This window comes from Diplotaxodon limnothrissa, linkage group LG8, assembly GCF_057381915.1.
Source record: "Diplotaxodon limnothrissa isolate DT_005_m linkage group LG8, D_limnothrissa_male_GT1.1, whole genome shotgun sequence".
Classification (NCBI taxonomy): domain Eukaryota; kingdom Metazoa; phylum Chordata; class Actinopteri; order Cichliformes; family Cichlidae; genus Diplotaxodon; species Diplotaxodon limnothrissa.
This window is the reverse complement of record NC_140603.1, coordinates 8396724-8422199: the sequence shown is the minus strand read 5'-3', so window position 1 is coordinate 8422199 and position 25476 is coordinate 8396724. Positions and strand designations below refer to the sequence as shown.

Below are 25476 nucleotides of genomic sequence, written 5' to 3'. Positions count from 1 at the left end.
ATTTTTACTTTGATGATCCACATTAACTGGTGTCCAATCCCAATCCCAAAGATGTTCTACCAAGTGAACTTCAACATGGGTCCAGATCAAAACATGTGGCCCAGAAAGCTATAAGTCTCCAAAGTAGATGGATTTTAATGCCTCACTTTTCCTCCCCTAAAAACATTTTAGGTGACGAATTTAGCCGAAATGTGAAAAACAATTAACTGAGGTGTTTTCTCTGATGCAAAGTACAACCTCTCTGTCTTTGGTCAAGAGGATAACGGATTTTGATGTGATTTTGTATCGATCACGACACGTTTCTAAGGAGCTAGTTTAATTTGCCCTAGAAGAGAAACAGTGTGTTCCAGTTCTGCACCATAAATCAGTCCTGTAGCTTTTTTTCTCCAAATCTAACCTTGGAGCTCACAAAGTAAAACACAATAGGAAGTGACTTCTCTTTCAGTGAGTAATTTACCAGAGAAGAGGTACATTTCTGGAGCATGCAATCATGTTTAGAATGTGCAGAATAGAGTCTGACTTGCAGGTCTGAGACTTCTCAAAAGCCACTTTCAGTATTTGCTGCACCCTTATTGCTTCCATCTTACACAGTAATTTATTTTCTAGTTAGTCATTACCAAGGGGGATAAACACTGTGGCTATTATTTCTCCTGTGTGTTTTCAGTTCTTCCACCTTTGGGCATCGACATACATGTTAAAATCCTGAGCTCCGTGTGCACTGAAAGGATCTGTGATCTCTTCTGATTTTGTGCCAAAAAGTGACAAAGCAATTTTCATCAAATCCAGCCCATCAGCTTACAGAGAAATATTTTAAAATGTAAAGTTCAGATATTTAAGACGTAATGATTATGCAAAAGTCAAACTCTGAAGCTCAGTCAAGACCATAATAGTCAAAGGATGATTGTTATTTCCATCTGCATTCATTTATATTTTGCAGCATAGCTTTGTTCTGGGACCTCCCTGCTCTTCCATGCGAATACGTGGAGTGCATAAATTGGGGCGAGTACACCTCGCTGCTCTACCATGCAAGACACCAGCACACCATGGAACACGCATCAGCGACTACAGATATAGCACTTATTTAGTCAGATAGAGGATGAAAGGAGGGACAAGGGTAGTGGTGGGTTGCAATATGGCACCAACTGTGAGTTAGATTAACACTCGATTTAGTTACATCAGCACTTTATACCAGCAGTCCCCAACCCCCGGGCCACGGACCGGTACCGCTATGTGAGTCGTTTGGTACCGGGCCACGAGAGTTGAGGCTCGGGTGTGAAATTTATAGTTTTTTTTAATCGTTTTTATCATTAACTCATTTTCCCGTGTGTTTTGAATAAATCTTCTTTTTTTAGGTACCAGTACTGTTTTTTTTGTTTTTTTGTTGTATCTATCCGTGGCACCTTACAGGCCGGTCCGTGAAAATATTGTTGGACATAAAACGGTCCGTGGTGCCAAAAAGGTTGGGGACCGCTGCTTTACACCACCAGTCACCTCAAGGCACTTAATATTGAAAGGTAAAGATCGAACAATAACACAGAGAAAACCCCAACAATCACACGGCATCCTACGAGTAAGCAGTTGGCGACAGTGGGCAGGAAAAAAACCCTTTTAACAGGAAGAAGCCGCCAGCAGACGCAGGCTCAGGGAGGGGCGGCCGTCTGCCTCGACTGATTGGGGTTGAGGGAAAGGAGACGGGACAAAAAACAAACAGGTAGAGAGCAAGATGATTATATGTAGAGTGGTGTATAAGCACAAAGAGAGTGCAAAAAGGTGAGTTAAGAAGAACCAGTGCATCATGGGAAGCCCCCAGTAGTCTAGGCCTATTGCAAAATAACTAAGATAGGGTTAAAGATATGCCTTTAAAAAAAAAGAAAAGGAAAGTTTGAAGCATAATCTTAAAAGTCTGGGAGCAGTGCTCCATTTGAGTGACACAGGACTACGAGTCTTTAAGATAAGAGCCTTGCAACTGATTCTGGATCAGCTGTCCCTCCTGTCTAGACATTTGTATTCCCACATACAATGACATAAGCAAAACATGTCACATGGCAGTTAGTTCAAAAAGAAAATACAGTGAGGTGGTCAACAGCGTGTCATGCTCTGACTGTTAGTGTGTGTGTGTGTGGCCTGGAAGGAGCAACAAACACACACAAACCACATGTGTCGATGTGAACTGTGCAGCATTGTGTTTAATGATTAGCCAGCCTGGTGCTGTGCAGCATTTAAAGCTGTGTGAATGGGTGGAGAAAGGGACAGAAAACCACATTATGGTAATAAGAGAAAACACAAATAATTAAATGCAGACACACACACACACACATGTATCATCGACAGCAGGGAAGAGAAACGGGAATACGATCTGCCATTCCTCCACCATGGAATAGGTAAATCTCGTCAGAAATTCTAACAAACCTCTCCCAGGAAAAGACAACAAATAAAAATAGAACAGGAGAGAGGTCGAGCAGCATTTGAAGTTTGATTTCTGACTCATCACTTCTTCCTGTCAAGTGAAATATAAATAGATGGAGAGAAAAAAGCAGGCAGAAGTACCAAAAACTTTTTTCCCCTGCTCAGTGCTGAGACATATTCCTCATTATCTTAAATGTAAAAAGGTCACATTGCTGCACATTCCTGACAGAGCCGATAGTGCCGGTTTCTAACACTCACAGCCGCACTCAGTGCTGGAATATATCACATTTTAAACTTTACGACAGCACATTTACAGCACTTCAGTTTCAGTGCTTCTGCCCTAATGGGTGCATGGACACACAGGCTGCACAACTGGCAACTCTGACATCATATTTACACTTCAACAAATTAAAAAAAAAAAAAAAAAAAAGGAGATAAGTTTTTGTTAACCTGCTCATAAAATCTGTTATTGCCTCACATCTAACAGATCTTTAAAAACTCACCCAAGTAACTTACCAGTATGAGCAATTTAACTTAAAATATTCATTTTAATTAAGCGTGGGGTGAGAGTCGAGGTGACCTGTGCGGCACTGTGTCGGCTGCAAGCAGCTAAATATTAATTACTTATCCTCAAATATCACTGACAGTGCCAATTAAAGATTTTCACTGAGCTCTAAGGATACTACCCTCTGGTACCAGGGAAGTTATGAGAACAAAGACACCCAAATTACCCAGGCGTCCTTGCAGATAAGCTCCGGCGCCCATCATTTACTGTTCAGCACAAGCTGATAACATTATCTACAGCAGAGGGGTTAAGTAAAGACAAAATGTTAATGGCAAGTGCCTGCAATTTTCTTTTGAAAGGGAAATGAACTCTACTAATGTAGGTAGATATATTCTTAGAAGAAGCAACACACTCAATGAGAAGCAACACACACCTTCCGAAGGTCATTTTTAGCTAGGGCTAGCTAACATACAGGGAATCAGACCACGTTTCTGATCAATTTAAAGTAAATTTTCTTACTAAAGAGAGACTTAATGTAGGTTCTGCTGTTTAAAACGTTCATCCTGATGATAAAACTGTACATTTACAAAAGCAGTCACACTAAAGTGTTAATCACACATGGATTATTTTAAGGTCTAATGAGCGTATGATCCCATATAAGTAGCCTGACGAAACGAGCGCATTTCAAAAGACCGTCAAAGGAGTGCTTCTTTCAGTGTCTAGCCCAGATATTCAGGCTCCTAATAATAACTGAAATCTGTCACAAAGTGCTCAAGACTTCAAAAACATATATACAGAGGCAGAGACTGAAGAGATGAGCGTCTGAGCAGACGCACTAATGAGGAGTAAACGGTAATGTCAGCATGTGTGGGAGTGCTTGTGAGTTATAGACCTTGAACATTAGAGCAAGGTTTTTAGTTATCACCTTTGTCAAAAAGTAAAACAGGCATTTAAAAAAGGTTAAAGAAATCGCTCTAATTTTTTATTTTTTTTTTTGAAAGTGTGGTTCTTTCTGTTGTGTCAGGGGAGAAATCTGACTCATATCAGGTGATAGGAAAAATTGTACACTAAAAGCAGGTGTGGGTGTTTGATCCCCTCCGTATGCCAAAGTGCTGTTGGGCTAGAAACCGATAATCAGTTTGCCCCTTAATGGCTGGCCACCAACGTGTATGAGTTATTGTGATACAGCTTGAATGCTCAGATCATATCATGAAATTTGCTGTCCTACTGCCTTCTTGTAAGAACTGGATGAACTCGAAATCTCCATTTCTTTCATCAGGTCCAGCTCGTCTTTGCTTGAAGTTGACTTTTCCATGTGTTTTTTAGGATGAATTTTTCAATGTTATTGGTGTGTCTATAGTGTGTGAATGTATGTGTGAACGGGTGGATGACTGGTTGTGTAAAGCGCTTTGGGGTCCTTAGGGACTAGTAAAGCGCTATACAAATACAGGCCATCTATGTTACCTGACAAAACTGCATCTGCATCAGAATCACGCTCAGTGTGTAAAGGTCTTAAGCACAAGTACCAAAAACTACATCACGTCTAAGTACCACTTGAAGCTGGCTCTAAAAGTGATTAAATACCCGTAGACTTTCAAAGCCCATGGTATGAATTGCATTTAGCTTCACAGGATACTTCCCCCTTCAGAACAACTCTGAGTTGGGTGAACTCATCCACCTGGATACTGGACTTCACTTTGATTAACAGATTTACGATACAGACAGTGGAGGCTAGGCCTGCTATGCCTCACCTCTGCTAACTGGACTCATTAAATTGGACCTATTCTGTATGCGTGCGCCTTTTACCTGCTCTAAAACCATTTAGATTGATAATCTGACTGATGCTAAAGCTTGCTACATGGTACAGACCGCACAAGATGTTTGGTTTATGAACGAGATACTAGTGTTTTATTAGCTTGCTAGCCAAGCTAGTTAGCATTAACTGATCCCTTAACACGTCAACTTAGCATAAATGTTTTCACTTCTGGCTCCAAAAAAGCCCAAGAAAAATGTTGAAGCTTCAAAATATAGTCCAAAACAAGTGACATCACAATGGCTACTGTTATGTTGTCTATGTTCCAGGTTCATGGTTCTTGTTTTGCCTACAGTATATGAGTAAATAAATGCTAATGAGATCCATCTGGATCTCTATAAATGCTAAAAAGACTTAGGTAAAGTATATATATAAACTCTTAAATATGTATCTTTGAAATAACAAATAGTATTTTTCATAATAATCAGCTCACACTGTCCCCTGTACTGTAATTGCCAGGAAAGATGGTTTCGTGTCATAGAAGTGATAATGAGGGGACAAACACACAGAGCACGCTAACAGCCAAAGCTCGGTTGGGATAACAGGAGTTTTTTGATCCAGAATCTGTAAAAGTTTAGGGTTTTTTTTTAGCTCTATAGTCTGCTTGCAAAGTAATAATGACCACTTTTTTCTGTTACACAGTCTTTGTGGCCAATGACTGGAGACAAAGCACTTTTATCTATTTTTACCTCTTTTGCTGTTCTGTTTTTCTTGAGTCTGAAACAGCGTTGTGCTGTCTAATGTTGTGTTCAGCACAGTTCCAATTCACAGTTTGCAGCCTTTGCTTGCGACATCATACCTTTACTTCTTTTATATGTATCATGAGACCCTGGCTGCCCTGGTAAAACAGCAACTGATATGTTGAATGCTCAATAAGCAGCATGGTTCTCTAAAATGACAACACAGAATGCTTCCCCTGTGTGGTATCCAAGAATATACAACAAAAGATGCCCTGGTATGCTGCATTAACACTGCTTTCCTACTTTCTACCATTAAACACCCTCTACTATAACTGTTTCTAGTCCCAAGTTGTGGCACTTCAAGTGTGACCATTTTTTTCTTTCTTTCCTTTTTTATATGTAAGCCTCCTATGTAATTTCCCCCAGGGCACGACGGGCAAAAATTGGGCAAATAACCCATCAATAAATTAACTTAGTTTAACTAAAACTTTTTCATCTTGTTCCATTCAGTTTAAATGGATTGTGTCGCCTAGGGGACAGAGAGGGTTTAAACTTTTAAAGGCTAGTCATTATAGCTGAACCCTTTTTTCTAGCGGCTGCTACTCACTCGCAGTCAGACAATAATATGCTCTCAATCTCTCCCGCTTGCTGCTGCTGTCCTTGAAAATCAGTGCACTTCCCAAGCGAAGAATTTAAGAGGTACTGATTTTGCACATGAAGGCCGGTTCAATCGTCAAGGAGAGCACTACTGAAAGTGTGAAAGCAGCTATAAAGTTTCCTCTCTGGCACTGCAAAATAGTCCCAGCCCTGATTTAAACCTACAATTTTTGACAGAAAATCTTTATTAAATATTTAAATATTTATATTTGATAAAGATTTAATAAAGACTTTAACACCAAGTGTAAACTTGGTGTTAAAGCTGTCAAAATATTATTTGCCAGATATTGAAAACTTTAATAAAGGTGTTATTAATTAACATTATGAGGAAATGTAGCCTTTCTCATTGTTATCATGCTTTGTGTAAGCCTCCCTCTTTATTAATATTCAATGTAAAATCTCAGTAGTGCTTGTATAAAGGAAAAATCTAGTAAACATAGGTCTAAGAATCTCCATTCTATGGATCATGATAAACTCTAGCTCACCACATCTGTGTTATGATATTTTATTTATAAATATATTATTTAGGAATGTCACAATACCACACAAAAAAACCCTCAAAAAACCCAATATGCTACACAGCTACACACAACTTTAGGAGGTCCTGTTATGAGCAATTGCTATGCTAGCCTGGCTTTTGTGGTGGTTGTGGGCAGAACATTCATTTCAGGATTTTTAAGACATTTCTGTAGTATCCCCGACACCTACACCGTTTACAGTACCCTGAATTTTCAACATTTTCACATTGACTTGATTTTAAATATTTATCTGTTCAAACAAACTAAAATTACAACGTAGACCTGCTGTTTCTCCTCGCATTATAATACACTGTTGTCACTTGGCTGCAAATAGATTGCTAGCTGCTAGGCTATTTGCCTTTGGCTACACTAGCTATTTCCCAAATTTTGGCACTTAAGATGATTCATGTTAAAGATATTTAACATGAATCATCATATCATATTTTATACTTCTGATACAGCTGTAAACCTTTACCGTACATGTGTTAGTGCAAAACAATTCCACTAATATGTTTCCTGTTTCGACTGCTGATCGACTTTTTGGAGGCAGCGAACATCTCTAGCATTTCAAAAATGTCCCAAAGATTCGGAACCATATGTCCTCCATAAAAAAAATCTCTGGCACAACTCACACTGCAAACAGCTACAATTCTCAGAGACAGACTAAGTTTGAAAATTGGTGGGAAGAGATTTCCTTCGGATGGAAGCATCAGCCACAGCTGGATAGAATTTAAAATTTCTCAGTAACTTGACAAAGCGTACATTTGGCTGAAGAAGCAATGACGTCAACAGGCAGACACAATGTAGCCTATATGCTAATGCTTACCCTGAAATCAATGCCCACGGTGGAGATGAAGCTCCCAGCCAAAAAGGCTCCATCTTTGAAGCGAACCAGCAGACAAGTCTTTCCCACGCCTGAGTCCCCCACGAGCATCACCTGAGACAGAAGGTGACAATGTATTGGTTCATAAAATTTTAAATCTTGCGCGCGTGTGTGTGCGTGTGTGTGAAGATGTTTAAGGTATATAAAAAAATACATAAACAAATACACTACACTGGGAAAAAGCAGCATGTACAGACCAATGGACATAAAACTGCTTATTTTATTATGTTTTACATATCACATTATATATAAATATATATACATTTTTTCTCTAATTCAGTGGTCTACTCTGATATTGGTGTTCATTTAAGTTTGATTTGTCGTGTTCAGAGGTGACATTTGGTACACTGAACTGTTACAAGTGGGAGTACCACATAAAGTCAAAGTGGAGCTGTGATTTTGGTCAGTCTACCATGGGAACAGTTGCTAATCAGGGTGCATTATTAATACCAGCTGCCACCCACATAATGAGAATTTAGATTTGCATATGCCCAATGTAGAATATCATTAGTCTTTTTCATCTCCATTTCATACTTTCAATTATGTATGTTCTGTGTCAATGCTGTGTCATTATTGATTATTCCTCAGCCAAGTCAAGAGCCAAGACAGAGGTACAGAGAGATTTACTTCAAACAGTCAAGATATGATTGTACTACAGACTAATTCAAGGGGTTTAACGACAAGTATAGCATCAAGATACATATTTATGAATCATTGCAGTTTGTCTTTTTTTGTCTTTCTGTTAGCTAAAGTATGTAAAAACCACCAAGTCAAATTTTGCGATGGAGATCTAGAGCTTTGACAAAAGTAAAAAACATTAAATGTTTGTGAGTATCCAGATCTGGCTCTTCCAGATTGTCACACGTAGTACTTGCTTCCAAGACTCCAGACGTTCTTGTGATTTGCAAAATAGGTTTTTAGTAATAGTTCTCTAGTTTTCTGATGGCTTTTCAAGCTTTTCTTTAAACATTTGCTGTTTTTTCACTCACCTTCACTCCAGTCTTATACCATATGATTAATATTTTTTTAAGTTAAGCCACTTGACATATACCTATGAATCATTCATGCATAAAAAGGTACCTAACTCAAGGGATGAACCAGTGTTATGTGTACACATAACAGACATAATTAAGCAAAGAACCAATTGTCAAAAAAACACATAATTGATTTCAATGTCTTTAGCTGAATCCATAGAAAATGTTAAAGATAACACAGATTGACAGATATCAAATAGTATTTTAGCACCAACAAGAGGATTGCCAAAGAACTGAAAGTGTATCTTAGTATATCTTGGCTGAATGGGTGGAGGACAAAAGAAGAACCAAAACACCTAAAACCCTACAGTAGCTGAACAGTATCTGGGAAACAGGAAGAAAAGGCTGGGTTATGTGAAATTACACACAAAATTGGACTGAAAATCGGTTACAGTAAGTCTTATAGAGAGATGGAAGGATCTCCTCTGACCATCCCCATGCATTCTGAGGACAGTTTGACAAAATAAGTCATCAAAGTGCATGGAGGAGGTCAGAGGAGAGGGAAAAAAGTGAGTACAGCCACTAAAACATGATGGAGGCTCAGCCAGTGGTGTTGGAAATCTTGTCAAAACTGATGGAATTACAAATGCAGATAAAAGTACTGTCTGATACTGATCCACCATGCAAGACCTACTAATTGGAAAATGCTTCATTTTTCAGCATAGCAGTAATGCCAAGTACACTGTCAATACACTAAAAGTAGAAAAACACAATGGAACACTAACAGTCATGGAAATATTGACTTTCAGGCTTACATTTATTTACATTTATTTATTTAAGTGTTAAGTTTGCACATTTCAATAAACTACTGCACCTATTTCCCCTTTTCCTACCAAAATATAAACAAATGACGAGTGGCTCAAGACTTTTGCACAACCGTGTATTTAGAATTGCATATAGTATAGTAAAACAGAAAAGATATTTAGATTTTTAAATGATGAAAAAATGTCTTTCATTTATAAGCTATAACTCAAAAATATTCTTTTAGACACATAAAGTGGGCTACACACACACACACACACACACACAGAGCGTAGATGTAGCTTGCGAAAAGGGAAGAAGGAAGGGATGCAAAAGCTGCATTTTTTTAACAGCCAGCAGTGGGCGACACCCTGCAAAAAAACATCTGGGTGCACGGAAGTGTGTATGGCAAAAGAGTTTCCTGACGTCAGTAAAGAGTTTCCTGATAAGCTTATAAGCTCATCTGCTTGTTTCTACTTATAACAAGTGAAACTTAATGTTAGTTTTGTCAATTTGTGTGCCCATAAGTGTTCATGAACGACATTAAAGCAAAGTATGCCGTATCATGTGACTGACAATCACCTCCTATGAGCACCAGTCAATCACATCCACCTTTTCACTCCTCACATCTGGTTTCAAAACACCAAGATGGTGTTTTTTTTTTTTTTGGGGGGGGGGGGGGGGGGGGGGGGTTTACATTTTTTGTAAGGGAAACTAAAACAGTCCTTCATCCCTGATGGCATCTGCCTCCTGACACAGCTATCAGGACATATCAAACCTGAGCTTTACCATGAGATGGCAGTAGCACTTATTCTGTCAGCTCCACTCCTGTTAAACAAAAAGCGCCGCTGCTCTCCTTCACTGCAGTTAATTTATCTCATTAATAATAGAAACCTCTCTCCATCATCATCAGCTCTTCCATGTTATTGCACCGGACAACATGTGTGCAGCAACACTTAATGTTTCTAAAGTTCAGCGCTTGAAAGGAGACACCGGATGCACTAAGCAGCATTTCATGCATGTGCGAGCAGTTTGGAAGGTAAACATGAGGAAATCTCAAGCACAGGAGGAAAAACTGTCAAAAACACGACACTGAAAACAACATTTGTTTTCTTGCATAAACACACAGCACACAGTTTTTGCATATGTTACGTATGTTTTTCTGCTTTAAAGCACCTTGAGTGGCTTAAGAAGCCTGTTGAAACATAGATGACAAGGTGTATGATGTATATAGATCTACTATCCAGCAGTCAAACGAGATGAGATGATAACTCAGAGAAACTAAACTAAAAGAAAATTCTGAAATAAAAATGAACACAATAGGAAATTATATTTCTTGGCCGAAACTAACTTCCATACACAGCCATGCCTGAAAACTACAAAAGTAGAAACAAAGTAGAAAGCCCACTATTTTAAGAAAAAGCCTGCTTTTCAGGGCAAATGAATCATCTTTAATCATCTTTAGATTCATGTCTGCAGACATTCACTGTGATTTGTCTGTAGAGTCATGCATTCTACTGGACACAAGCACACTTTTAACTAAGAACATAAGACACTTTTTTCCTTTAAAGAGGGACTTTTTAAAATTGGCTGATGCTAATTCGCTTCACTTCTCAGGTAAAGTCTCTATAAGACGAATACCCTACGCTAAGCTTGTGCTCACCTTGAAGGCGATGTCATAAAACTCTCCGCTGTTGCTGATGGATGGTCTGCTGGGATAGACCAGCCCGGAGGACGGAGCAGCAGCTGCGGTCAAACCTTTCCCCGTCCTCCCGCTGCTCGGAGATGCCTTGGGGCTCTTGGAGCTGCCTTTGCCTTTCGCTGTCTTCTTCCTGGACATGACTCTGACGACCTGCTCCACTTCGAGAAATTAAAAAAGGAAAAACGAGAAGGAGGAGAGTGTGAACTGGACACTTTTCTTTTCTCCTTTTTTGAGTTCTGATCGGGGTGCGTTGAGGTGAGGTAAGTTCACCTGTGCGTCAAAATCATGACTGTGCGTAAAGCCTAAATTGGCAAATGACAACAAAACGGAAAAACTGTCCTTTAAATAGAGGCAGCTGTTGTCTCCGCGGTGCAGCTGGATGACTGTAAATCTGAGGTCTGCTCACAATGTAAACAGCACCCTCTCTCGCTCTCCCTCCCGCCTCTCTCTCCCGTTCTCTCGTAACGTGATGTTGGGAGCGGGAGAAGGCATGGTTCTGTGGAAAATCCACACTAAAACAAAAAATAAAGAGAAAATAAATCCACACACTTTCAAATTATGCAGCACAAAAGCAATCTCGTTAAGCTAGAAAACAGATTTCTTATAGCTGATAATGCGGCACATGAAAGATACTTGATGAATGATTGGTCATTATTTTAAGGAAGGACGAGAGACTGGAATCAGTCTTTTTACGGGGTAATTCTGGAAGCTTTACAGTATTATGCACATCACTTGGCTTCCACATCTTATTTAGGCTGTGGCTCCAAGTTTTTAATGCAAAATCAGACTGCACTAATGTTTTGGGTGTATTTCCTGCCTTAAAGGTCCAGCTTGCTTCTGGCACCGATTCAGACTTTCAGTTAGCTGTTAGTGCTGTGCCATACTGCAAATTTTGGTATGATGCGGGGCGAGTATACCGATACCAATTACCGATATTGATACGTTTAACTTTTAAAGGCAGATGAGAGCAGTGTGTCATGACTTATGAGCTGAATCATCAATTTGCAAATTCCAATGACTACTAACTCACTGTGATTTTCACTTTTCCAATAATTAGTTTACACATCAAAACACATCTTTCAGCTTTTCATGTATTTTGAGCCTGGGTTTATTGGAGACCTGGAATGTAAATTAGTCTGTCTGGGTTAACTTCTGTTTTTTAAGTGTGCTACAGGCTATAAAGAAAATAGACAGTCAACACAAAACGGTTCTGACATTTTCCATAGTTTGAGGTATATATATTAATTTGCCAAGAATGAAAAAAAAAATCAACGCAATTCAGTGGGCTACTTGCTCAACTTAGAGGATAAGTATCGATCCTATTCTGGTTTTATCAATCCGATACCAACACCACCGTTGGTATCGATGCTATCAATATTTGGATCAAACCTCCTCTACTTGCTGTTCTGTGCAGACACTTTCAGATTCATGGCTTCGTATCTCCTGTGTCCAATACTACTGAGGCAGCTCCTCTTGGGTATAGTGCACAAGTCCAACAGCTGTTAAGCAGGCATATATGTGGGACTTCAGGTTGCCTGTGTTGTAAACAGTGTTGGTCAAGTTACTTGAAAAAAGTAATCAGTAACTAATTACTGATTACTTCCCCAAAAAAGTAATCCCGTTACTTTACTGATTACTTATTTTCAAAAGTAATTAATTACTTAGTTACTTAGTTACTTTTTAAAAACACGATTTACAACCTGAAGAGGTGATAAAGCGATAGATCTTTCAGCCCAATTCTACTTTTTCTACATAATCCATCATACAAAATGTAATCAAATGGAAAAGTCTCTTTTTAAAACTTGTTTTATTAGTTTTAATCTTTTAACTTTATGCATCAAGCAAAAATTTAATTATATGCAACATTCTCTGACTGGAAGAAATTTGTTTAATATTTAAACCTATTTTCTGCACATTCCAGCACATAAAATATTTTTTTTGTGTCTTTACACTCACTCTTTCAAATAGATGCAAGTAAAACACAGCAGAAAATAAATAAAGTCAAAGACTAGCGGTCCTTTTGCTCTATTTTCACCTGTAAAGCAGGAGTAGGGCAGGCGGAGGTTTACCCTGGTGCAGGTGTGCCGCAGCGGTCAGTTGAAGAATCCGCGAGTTTCTCTGTGAGTTTCCCATTATGTCGTTGGGCACTCGGTGCTTGCTTGGAAGTTTAGGGGTTTTTTTCGCTGTAAAAAGAAGTTTTCTTCCCACGCACAACGGACGCTAATGTTTTTGTCACTTTTTATGGAATCAAACTCAAAGTAAGGTCAGTACTTCCACGCTTTAAACGCTGCACGCTCATACTCTCTCCCGCACTGATATATGATCTATTGTTGATCTGCACACAGCTGTTGTCACTAACGGCGCACTCGCTTACGTCACTGTCATGAGACATTCTCTCAAAAAAATCACGGTTTTAGTAACGCAGTAACGCAGCGTTCCTACGGGAAAGTAACGGTAATCTAATTACCGTTTTTGCAATAGTTACTTTACTCGTTACTTGAAAAAAGTAATCGGATTACAGTAACGCGTTATCTCTGGTTGTAAAACAATTAGCTTGTTCTTTCACTGATGGACGTTTGGGATTTAGAGTGGCATTACAGCAGGAAAAAATGAAATGGTTATGCTAAACCCCATTAGCCAAATGAGTCATCAGTTTTTTGGGATGGTCAATATTTAACTAGAGCTTGGCACGGCCACACACATTTTTTATCTCAGGTGCCAAGCAGCAAAAAGGTGAATTGTTGACAAAACCATGCAGTCTAGGAGAGAGAAAAAAAGGTGTGTTAGACATATTAAAATTAAGCAACAGTTTCCAAACACAAATAGCCCTGTGGGTCCTTGGGCAATGGTTTTTCATGGGCCCATAAGTAGTCTTATACATGCATACAATACAATACACAAAACACTATAGAAAAGTCCAGTGTCCCAAACTGTCACCATGAATGTAAATGTGCTACATCTGGGGAGTCCAAACCTTCATCCTAACGCAGAAATCTTAAACTCCTTTGCATCGCAGGTCACATACACCCCATTTTTATCTTATGTCTGCACTAGAGGGAGGCGGATTGATCCAAACATTGATGTTGGTATTGGTATTAGACTGATACTTTGTTTCTATCCCCTAAGTTCAGTATGTAGCCAACTGAATTGTGATTTCCCCGAAATATTCTGCCTTAAAAGTATCAGAATTTGTACTGGTGTCTGAAACACTGGCCCTTTATTTACTTGGCATTGGAGCATAACAAAATTTACAGTATTGCACAGCACTAAACTGCACATTTAATCTCTGAATCATTTTAATATAAGATAAAGAAGCACAATTTCAACCATATGTTTCAGTTTTTCTACATGATAAAGAAATGCTGCTGTAGTAAATTAAAGGAATCTGTGAGCATGACTCTTTCGGATTAAATTGTAAGGAGTAAATGTGTAAAATTACAGAAATCTATAACCTAATTATTTTCGTGTATATGAATGGTCATAGGGGAGGTCTTTGTCAGTAGGGAAAAGCTTTAAAACTTAAGAAAATACAGTTAAATGTCCCAAATTTCTTTGAAATCAAACACTTCTGGTTGAAGCCACGTTTCTTAGGAAAACACACAGGCTAACAGACTCATCAAGGACTGGGACATAATCTTGCTCCACATCTTGCAGAAGACTTACAATTAGAGTGCTGTCGACATGCATCTCGATCTAGGGTTGTTCTAATACTTATTAGTATTAGACCCAAATAGAAGTGGTAAAAAAAACACACAGCCCTGAGGGGATCCAATTGAGGATGACTGGACAGAGTTCCAATAGCCTAGACCCACAGGATCTGGTTGTTAAGAGGCCAGTGAGCCAACACTGTGCTAAAATCTATATTCAAATTAAATTAAAGGCTGTGTGCAAGAAGATGTGGCTGAATACAATTAAAACCAAGGGCGAAGTCAATAACAAGTAGATCTATGGTTCTTACATCTCTTATAGTGTCTCAGTACAGGATTTAAGAGTGCAGTCATGTCATCCTCTACAAACTGCAAGGCAGGAATGTCGAACTTACATCATGGGCCACATGCCGCCCACTTTAGACGTTACACATTCAATCCTATTTGATATAAGAAAAAGACGTGCAACTTCAACGGTGCGTCTCAGTTTTTACTCATGACAAAGAAATACTGCTCTAGCAAATTCGAAAAATCTGTCAACACAAATAAATAAATGTATAAAATTACAGAAAAGGTTCCGGCAGCTCACCGCCCAGGCTAATTCACAAAAAAACATCCCATTCTTTCGCCCCGCTGTGTACTTATTGTAAAAAAAAATAAAACAAAAAAAAATAAACAAACCTGAAATATCTAGATTTTTTTTCATCTTTAGTTGTTATTGTTTATCTTTTATTTAATTATTTTTATATTTCAAAACCAGTGGGCCAGATTTCAGTCTTTGCCAGACTGATTCTGGCCCCCGGGCCTTATTTTTGACACCCCTACATGTCACTTACTGTGTTTTCCAAGATACAAAGTGCTCTTCAACTGCAATGATTCAAAAGCTAATTGGCAGCACTTCTTGTGTTATATATAAATTATTAATTGCTTGATTCTTGAAGTAAAAATGTGAAAAATGCACTGATACCATTCTCCATCCGTTCTCGTGTGAAAATATCAGCATGTTAACCTGGTTTCAAGTAAAAGTAGCCATAATCTCAGTTGGCACCATAATATTGGCAGAAGCAGAAAAATTGGTAATTTTTTATCAATGGATGTTGAGGACCTGTTGTTTTTGAACAAATAAATCAATGCAAGATGGTGCATGTTTGCCATGTTTGACGTTGATTTCAGAGCCCTCATAGGTTGTGCTGAAGATTTCTTCCTGTTAAAAGTGAGTTCTTCCTGCCCACCGTTGCCATGTTCTTGCTAACAGATCATAGTTTTGTTTTTTTCTTCTGCAATATTACCTTAAATGCCTTAAGAAAACGGTTGTGAACTGGAACTAAATAACTATTACGTTAAACTTAGTATTTGGTTATCAATTTTTACACTCTATATTTTTGAGGAGGAACTCTCAATGCAATGCCAGTTCACACTTAGCATTCTGGGTTGTCTTATTTAAGACAAAAAAGGAATCTTATCTTTTCTTTTTTCATTGATTTTGGTCCTTTTTCCTTGAGCAGTGGATCATTAATGTTATCAATAAGAAAGAAGAAATAAGCTGAATTTCAAGAACTTGGTGGAGCCATGGAGCATAAGCAATGGCACAACCCCGTAACGTTTCACTGTAGATTCACTGACATTCAATAAAATTGCAATACAGGGTGCTGGCCTTGCTGGAGGATGTGCCGTCTAGTTCAACATATGATTTTGCAGCTGTGCACTCAGATTTGACCCAACCAATTATTGCTGTCTGCTTATATGTTGTGTGTGTGTGTGTGTGTGTGTGTGTGTGTGTGTGTGTGTGTGTGTGTGTGTGTGTAGGACAAAATCCCTGCCCTGCTCCCAGGAAGAGCTGAAGACAATACAGTAGCTACCGTGTTACAGAAAAAGACCACATGAGTCACTCCTTTATATTCAGGAGCTCGCTCCCTCATTGCAAGTAAACAGTCATTTTCCTACGTCTACTGTGACGACACACACCCTAAAAAGCATTTTATGTAAGGGTTAACAAAGGATGATGAGCTGCACTGGTGACTCATTTGCTGGGTTGCATACTGTATTTGATCGGTTTTGTTCATGGAAGACTTGCTGAGCATACTTTTCCAGTGCAGCCTAATTCAGCTACAAGCCTTCACACTGACAGCTTTCCAACAACTCTAAGCAATCACTGATGCATCTGCTGTGGGATTCATTCACTTCCTCTAGCCTGATTTTACCAGCAGGGAATTGAACTTGCAGCCCACACCCATTTTGGTCATATCTACTCTTTGAGTGCTGCTGCCACCTCCGCTTTAATATTATATCAGAGGACAACTAGGAATGTGCCAAACTGAAGCTGTGGAGAGTTATCAGACGCACCACCCTGCCGTGTTTTACACAATCAGGATGCACAGTGGATGTCTGTGTGATCCAGTGACCGATCTGTAAGTTAACAATCAAAGGCACATAAAACTGTAGGAAAGGCAGCGGAAGTGATTGTAGAGGGAGGTTGGAAACAAACAGAATGCGGATGCGTTTGATGAGCAGGCTATTAAAAGTATCCACGCTGTGTGAGCGTGGCATTGTCAGATCCGGTGAGTGAACCAACACAGACACACCCATCCACCACACACACTGATTTAAAGAGCTTGTTGAGTTGCTTAAAGGTGCTTAAAAGTATTGTGTGGGAAAATCTCACTACTAGATGTCAGTAGATTACAGTCAGCTCAATTCTGTTTTCTTACACGGCCTCAGAAACATTGATTTTATATACCTGACAATGTCCATGGCTGGTCAGTGTGTTTCTACTTTGTGTAAAAAGAACAACATTTTTGAATACGCTATATTTCATCATATTTGAATAATAACAATAATGTAATAATGTATACTTTATTGATCCCCGTGGGAAAATTTCTCTCTGCATTTAACCCATTCACTCAGTGAGGCAGTGAGCATCCACCAATCTAGCGCCCGGGCAGCAGTTTGTAGGGACGGTACCTTGCTCAGGGGTACCTCGGGGCAGCCGTTCGGTGGATTAGAAAAAAAACCCTGATATATGTTAATTAAATGTTTTGCATTATTTTATGTTTCTACACCCAAGTCATCCTAACATTCTGGCCATCTGTAGTGAGTGTCAGTCTGCTGTTTACCTCAGCTTTGAATATGGCAGTTAATCATGTCTATTTACTCCGGAGGAGGCTGTAAAACACTGTGAAAGGAGTCCAGTGCGAGTTGGTTATTTAGTGAAGCTTGATGACAGCGTTACTGAGGTGTATTGTTGATAATAGCTTTCCTGTCAGTCAGCTAACTGCTAACAGTTGGCTAACTTTCTCGACTTGGGCACTTATCAAATAAACTTTTCTACAATGTGAGAATGTAATCAAACTGTTTATCACATTCAAGCCATTAGCTGCTATAATGCTAGTTGTTGTTGTTAAGCTGGCTCATTGTCAGCTGCCCTGAGGCGCGGGGTGAGGGGTGAGGGGGGAATCACATGTCAAATCTATGGACAGTAAGTCATTATGATAATATGGGAATAAATAAGCATGTTTATGCATGTTTTATGCAAGTACTTGATCTCTGACTTCAGGTCACGAGATAAGAGGTGAGGAGGAAGTTGATGAGGTGGAAAAGAGGGAGGAGAGATGATGAAAATATAAATATTCAAATGTCATATATAGTTTTAAAAAGCTATTTCTGATCTTTAGATTGAAGGCAACTTCTCATGTGTGCTCTGTATATTGCTGGTCTCCAGCCACATACATAAAAGGCAGAATGGGAAGGTCAATTTCGGTCCTTGTATTCAAGATGGGTGAGCAACATGGCGGTATCCACAAACTGGCACCTGCTTTAATGAGAATGCATTAATTTCAAGGAAAGCATAATTACACACTAATTGATGTACATCAATTAGTTCAATGTTCTTTTTTTCTATTAGATAAACTTAAAAAATGACTGACTGACTGTCATGTCAGTGCATTTTGGAGCCTTTTGGACCTGAAGAGTTTGCTATTTGAGAAAGAAACGCCATAGATGTATTAAGCATGTAATTATGATATTTATAAACATAACTTAACTAAACACTGTGAACTAAATGAAGAAATGTTTAAAATGGTTAAAAGGGAACATGGCTGAACACAGTCAGCTAGGCTATGTCAATATGTGCTGAGACTTGTAGCTAGCTACCAACCCCCACCCCTGCCCTACTGTTTAGTTGTTTTTTTGTTTGTTTCCCCCCATATAGTATAAAAGAGGCTTTTACAAAAAATTTCAAACCAAAACAATATGTCAATGGTCAATGGTAACTTTATTGTCCCTGATGGGAAATTGATTCGCAGTCTTATTATAAGAACACAACATGCAGCCACATTCATTCTGCATTAACCAGATGGCTGCTCCTCTGTTATGAACGACTTCATTACATTAAATAAAAGGAAACACTGTTTAGTCGCGCACCTTTTTTTTATATCCAGCTTTTATTATTTAATGATGAAAATAATGAAAAATATGGGTCTACACAGGATACACAGTAGTCATAGTCAGTTCTCCAGGGAATGGTGCACCCTCCATCATCAGGAAGGGAAGCTATTATTTATCCATGAAGCAAGCAAGGTGGAAATTACTTTGTCAGCCACAGTGTATGTGTTCATTTTTCAAAAAAATACACATCCACTTTGTCATGTACACCAAAACAAATCATTATTCCTGCTCTCTTTCTAAAAATTTTAAACAGATGATTTGTGGTACTTTACACAGCTGTTGGAGGGAAACATTGATGTTTATATTTAAACATCAGTACAGATACTGAAAAGGTAGCATAAAAGCAACTCTGAATAATATCTGTCATGTGAGGAGAATACAACGCCAAAGAATGTGTGTAAAATCGCAGACACCCGGCAGTCTTTGATGAATCTGGAAACTTGTCATTAACAGATAAAAGGATTGCCGTACCAACAAAAGGTCCTGAATAGCAGCGTAGCGCTCACACACACACGTCACACACGTCACTCACACGTCTCTCTCACACACACACACACACACACACACACACACACACACACACACACACACACACACACACACACACACACACACAGGGTAGATTGATTCCCTTTGAGAAAAGATATTTGTGAAGCAGTGAATCTGGAAGAATGAAGCACAAAGACCTAATTACGCTGATAACATGGTGAACATCACCATCTAGAGGCCATTTATGTTACTACAGGTTATTTTCATTTGCATAGAAACATGTTTTCCCCACCTTCATCTCACATCTCTGATATCTACTCATGTTATTAAGTAAATGCAATTACCTTGTATATAATTATAAGTCAAGCAGCCCTAAGAAATCGTGACTGTAACATAAAGACGTAACTCAGACCTTAGCGGATGCTGAACGCTCAGGCTGACAAATTAATGACCCACTAACAGAGGCCAAAGCGGTTTCATTGCGGAATGGAGGAAAGATTTATTGGTTCAAATCCAGCTTGTTTTGTCCAATATTTTACCGTCAAGACTTTCAGAACTCTCCATATTTCACTGCAACCATAAACACGCTCCTCTGAAGTTTGTAAAGCGTATTTTCGATGGAGAATTCATCACATCGGTCACATCGTTTCACAAAACTCTGTGAGGCCTCCGGATAATAAATGTGTTTCAGAGCTGAAGAATAATCAATAACCAACAGTTGTAGATCCAACCAGGAGCGGTCTTCATTTCAGAGCCAAAACAGGAAAAAAAAAAAAAGGAAAAATCATCACTCAACAAGATATTAGGCATCACAATCTAAAAGTCCAAGTATGGTATTCAAGAAAATCCTGCGGTGATAAGGTACAGGGCTTCTACATAGCAACGAACAAATCATTGACAAAACGATCAATGAAATATTTTCATTCTTAGTTGTTGCCTGGTTGTCAGCAGTAGTTTTATACCTACTTTTGCAAAAAAAAAAAATTTGTGATATTTAACTGAGCGTAGCGGCAGTCCAGAAAATCAGACTCCTCCATTACTGGCAGATTATCTGATATTCCCAGTAAAAGTGTGAAAAGACAACCATTAAGGGACTTGAAACCTCAACCTTCTGACCGACAGTCAGGCCTCACGGTGAGACTGAATTGCTTTATTGGTAAATGCACCAATGGATGAACTGGAGAACAACTAAGGGGTATTATCTCGCCCAATGACACCTGGAGATGGCACAGCTAGGGATCAAACCACCAACCTTCTGATCTGTAGATGCCCTGCGCCGACGCTTTGCTATGGCTACCCCGTTTAAGCCGCTTTAACCTGCCCACATTTTCTGCAAGCTACTTTGCAAACCACAAACTTTTTTTAACAATATCGTCTGACTTAATGTCATGTCTGTCATTTATTTTTGTTTTATTGTCGTTTATTTCTGGTTTTAGGCCATAAAATGACTTAATTTTAAGCACAAACATCCTTGTAAATACAAGTTTAGTGACACAATAATTCATTAGGTAATGCCATAGATCTGTGCATCAACTTTACTGCCAAAGGACATTTGCGTGTAAAAGTTGTTGTTTTTTTTGGTTTTTTTGTGTCCCGTTTGGATCTTTAGCCATCGGAATTGTTGTCTTAAGGCCAAGAAAGATGCCAAGCGGATTTATTTTACCAAGTGGATCATCATGGCCTTGCCATATTGGTCCATTTGATTGACCTTTATTATAATTATGAATTTATTTTATTTTCAGTTGCTACAAACGGGACAGACATGACTGGGGGATAGGACAGGGAGAAAGAATGAAAGAAAGAGAGGGAGAGAAAGAAAACCAAAGGGGAGAAGAGGGGAAGAAAGAAAAAACAAACAAACAAACAAACAAAAAAAAAAAAAACACCTGGGTCACCTGTATGGAGAAAAAAAACAGAAGAGAAAGCAAACAACAAAGAGCAACATAATAAAAAAAAACCCGGCACCATCACAATAAACTAGCTAACAGTAGATACTAAATAATAAACGATGTTGTGCAGCACGCAAGATAGACAGCGCACAATGTGCTTTGAGGCAGCAGCCAAGAAAGCTGTAGTCCGCGTCTGTGAACACCCATGTGTACACCCGTGTGCATACCTGTGTGGATCAGCGCGCTTGTATTCCAAAGGTTTCTCCATGTAATGATCTGCTAGAGGGTGTGGGGGGGCCATAGCCCCGTCCTCCAGGGCATGAAGCAGGTATGGAGGAGATCAAAACTCCAGACATCCAGAGGCCCCCAGAACACAAGAGACCAAGGAAGACCAACAGAGGGGCAGCCGCGCCACTGTCCCAGTAAGAGCTGAGGAGAGTCCCAGATGAGGGTTCACTCAGCAGCCGCGGAGCAGAAGCCAGGGGGAGTTGCAGTGACGCGCCCGTGAGCTCCGCCGGCCGCCAGCTGTGCCCGAGTGACCGAGCCCCAGGCCGAGAGGCCGGGGGCACCCCACCTCCGAAGTGGCCCGAGCGAGCCCCAGGCTCCAGGCCCCGATAAGCAGCCGCCAAGGAGTGAGCCGGTGTGTACCTGGACGCCCACCCCCAGACACAAAGAACCACCAACGCCACCGGCAGGGGAAGTGGTGGTAGGGGGAGATAGGCCTCCAAACCTTGGAGGGCCTGAGATGTCCCCAGAGAGGTGGCGTCTGACACCCAACCTGACATATAGACACAGACATACAGGCACACACAGATACAAACATCCATTCCCACCCTCATGCTCTCATATGCACTTACTCCACACTCAACCAACGTGGAGACAGACATAAAGAGACGCTGTATACACGATCACACTCCCCAAGCGTACTCTACAAACCGGGTCTAGGTGCCCCCGCCCCTGGAGGGGGGAACTGCACCCAGACCCAGGTGGTGTTACCCTTTTCCCTGCGGTGGGGAGAGGCAGACCGCCCCGACTCCGCAGCAGCAGGGAGGCCCCACACTCCAGACCGCAGTCGGACGGCCAACTCCTCCTCCTAGCCCTCCCGCTCCAGCAGGCCGCAGAGAACGGGGGTGGGAGAAGACTCCAAACCTCCCTCCACCCGCTCATTGTAGTGTTGATGCATGTGTGTTCTAAGGTGCAATTAAAACCCAGGAGGGCTTGGAGCTACCTGCCAGAGAGCAGCAGGTAAGCGCATGGTCCCTCCTGCTAGCCCTCAATGTCTACGTGTATTTAACATTGAGAGGTGGGCAACGACGCCAGGGGTCGGGTGTACACCCTGATGGTACTTTGGACTCCGTGTAGCGTGCCCACCCCCAAGATCCTATATGTATGTGTAATGAGAGTGTGAGTAATGTGAATGTCTAAGTTGTGGGATAAAATTGAGGCAGAGGCAGCCAGAAGGGGACAGAGGGGGGGTAGCCTCCTCTGCACCCTGGTGACATACCCCTACTCCAAGGCCCTGCATGTGTGGGTGGTTGTGGTGGAGCGGGAAGAGGGAGGCAGCTGGAGATGGGGAGGGAAGGAAGGGAGGGGCAGGTGACCCCTCCCTGGGGCCAGCTCCCCCGCTGACCCCAGTAGGCACTCCCATACTCCGCGACCCGCCAGGGAAAGGGGGCCCAGGCCCATCCAGACCGGCCCAGCGCAGCAGCGCCCCCCGGCCCCACAGAGCCCGGGACAGTCCACCCAACCCCACCACAGAGAAAACTGCACCCACCCCACCATCCATTCATCTTCCAGACTACATGAGACAATAGACGCCCAGGCTGAGATCTTCCTCCACCTCTCCTGTATCTCCCCCTCCTGCAGAGAGTTCCTGAGAAGAGGAAAGCTCCTGCAAGGTGTGACAATCTCCCCCACCAGTTGAAGAGCCCCCCAGGCGGCTCGCCGCACCGGCGGCACCCTGCGTCAGGGATGGGCCCCCATGCACCCACCTGCCCACAACCCCGGCAACACACAAACCAGGACCCAAGGCCCCGAGGCCCGGCCAGGGCCCCAGCCCAGAGACGGAGCGCCCCCAGAACCTCACGCCCATCCCGGACCCACCCAGGGGCAGGCAGGCTACCAGGTCAGTAAAAGCGTGTAAAAGTTACTGGTAGCTTTTACATCACAGAATGAAATGACACGGCTGATTTCTTGGATGAGCACACAAGCTGTTTTACACCTGCCCAAGTTCAGTTTTAGCTGACACTGTTTTAACTGTAAACAAGCTAAAACCCTTCCTGTCTGACAGACGCCAGGTGGTCAGACTGGGCAGCATCACCTCATCCCCCATCACACTGAACACTGGTGCTCCACAGGGGTGTGTACTGAGCCCTCTCCTGTACTCACTCTACACCTACGACTGCACAGCCACTAACAGCTCCAACATCATTGTGAAGTTTGCGGACGACACTACAGTGGTGGGTCTTATCACCAACGGTGATGAGACGGCTTACAGGGAGGAGGTCAGCGCCCTGACCCACTGGTGTCAAGACAACCATCTCACCCTCAACGTCGCAAAGACAAAGGAGTTGATAGTGGACTTCCGGAGGTGCAGAGAAGTACACACCCCCATCACCATCAACGGCGCTGCTGTGGAGAGAGTGAGCAGCTTCCGGCTCCTTGGCGTACACCTGGCTGAGGATCTTACGTGGTCAGTACACACAAACAAAACAGTGAAGAAGGCGCAGCAGCGCCTCTTCTTTCTCAGGAGACTGAAAAGATTCGGCATGAGCCCCCGCATCCTCAGGACCTTCTATCGCTGTGCCATTGAGAGCATCCTCACTGGATGCATCACCACCTGGTATGGCAACAGCACCGCCTACAACTGCAAAGCTCTCCAGAGAGTAGTGCGGTGCTCTGAACGGATAATTGGAGGTGAGCTTCCCTCCCTCCAAGACATCTACAGGAAGCGCTGCCTGAGGAAAGCGGGGAGGATCATCAAGGACTCCAGTCACCCCAGCCATAAACTGTTCAGACTACTTCCATCAGGAAGGAGGTTCTGCAGCATCCGGTCCCGTACCAGCAGACTGAGAGACAGCTTTTTCCATCAGGCCATCAGACTGCTGAACACGTCATAGACACCTCAGCTTCACTACTGGAACTTCAACATTATGCACTCCACACTGTACATTAATGCCACTTGTTTTGCACATATTCAACTCTGTATATTTTATATATTTTATTATTATTATTATTATTTTATTTTTTTACTATTTAATTTGTAAAAATGTGTATACACACACACACACACACACACACACACACACACGTAGGAAAATATTTAGTATACACATCAGGAAATGCATACACTATTATATATTGTACATATATTTATTAGTTTCAGGTTGGCCATTCTTGTATTTTGCTCGTTTGTGTTGTTGTGTTTGCACATCTCTGTTGCTTGTGGGGCTCGCACACAAGAATTTCACTCGCATGTGCTGTGCCAGTGTACCTGCACATGTGATGTGACAATAAAAAGTGATTTGATTTGATTTGACCTGCCCAAGTTCAGTTTTAGCTGACACTGTTTTAACTGTAAACAAGCTACCAAAAGCAGACTCACATGATCTGGTGAACTGTACCCAGTGGAAGTATTCTAGCTTATTTCATAGTAACTGCTGTGTACAGATCAGCTGGCTCGAGCAATATAAGTAGTGTGATCGCTAACTGTGAAAGTGATGCTTACTTGCTCCGGGACCCTTCAGCACAGTTTGAATACACAGTGGAGGGGTTGCAGTCATGGTTGGTACAAGGCAACCATCAAATCAATTTATTTATATAGCACTTTTAAAAACAACAACTGTTGACCTGTACAATAAAATAATCAGATCAAATTAAAAAGGAAAGTAAAATAAAAGATAAGAAAATAATAATAAAATAATGACAGACTCGTACAGAATTAAAAGCCAAAGAGTAAAAAAATGGGTCTTTAACCTCCTGAGACCCGAACTCTTTCATGGCATGCATTTGAAATTTCTCTTTGATATTTGAGCTGATTGGGACCTGATGAATTTAAAAATAAAGAATT

The 25476-nt window shown here is 41.0% G+C and overlaps 1 protein-coding gene across 2 annotated transcripts in view; it reads right to left on the bottom strand.

The window, feature by feature from the left end:
- rab26 (RAB26, member RAS oncogene family) overlaps nucleotides 1-11302 on the bottom strand; it is a 110790-nt gene extending 99488 nt beyond the window's left edge. For both annotated transcript variants that reach the window (XM_085361212.1, XM_085361213.1), the window contains exons 1-2: nucleotides 10901-11302; nucleotides 7406-7516 (exon numbers count right to left, since the gene is read on the bottom strand). In XM_085361212.1, coding sequence (XP_085217338.1) covers nucleotides 7406-7516; nucleotides 10901-11077 — 288 coding nt within the window. In that variant the 5' untranslated portion in view covers nucleotides 11078-11302. The remainder of the gene's footprint in view (nucleotides 1-7405; nucleotides 7517-10900) is intronic.
- Nucleotides 11303-25476: the final 14174 nt, after the last annotated feature.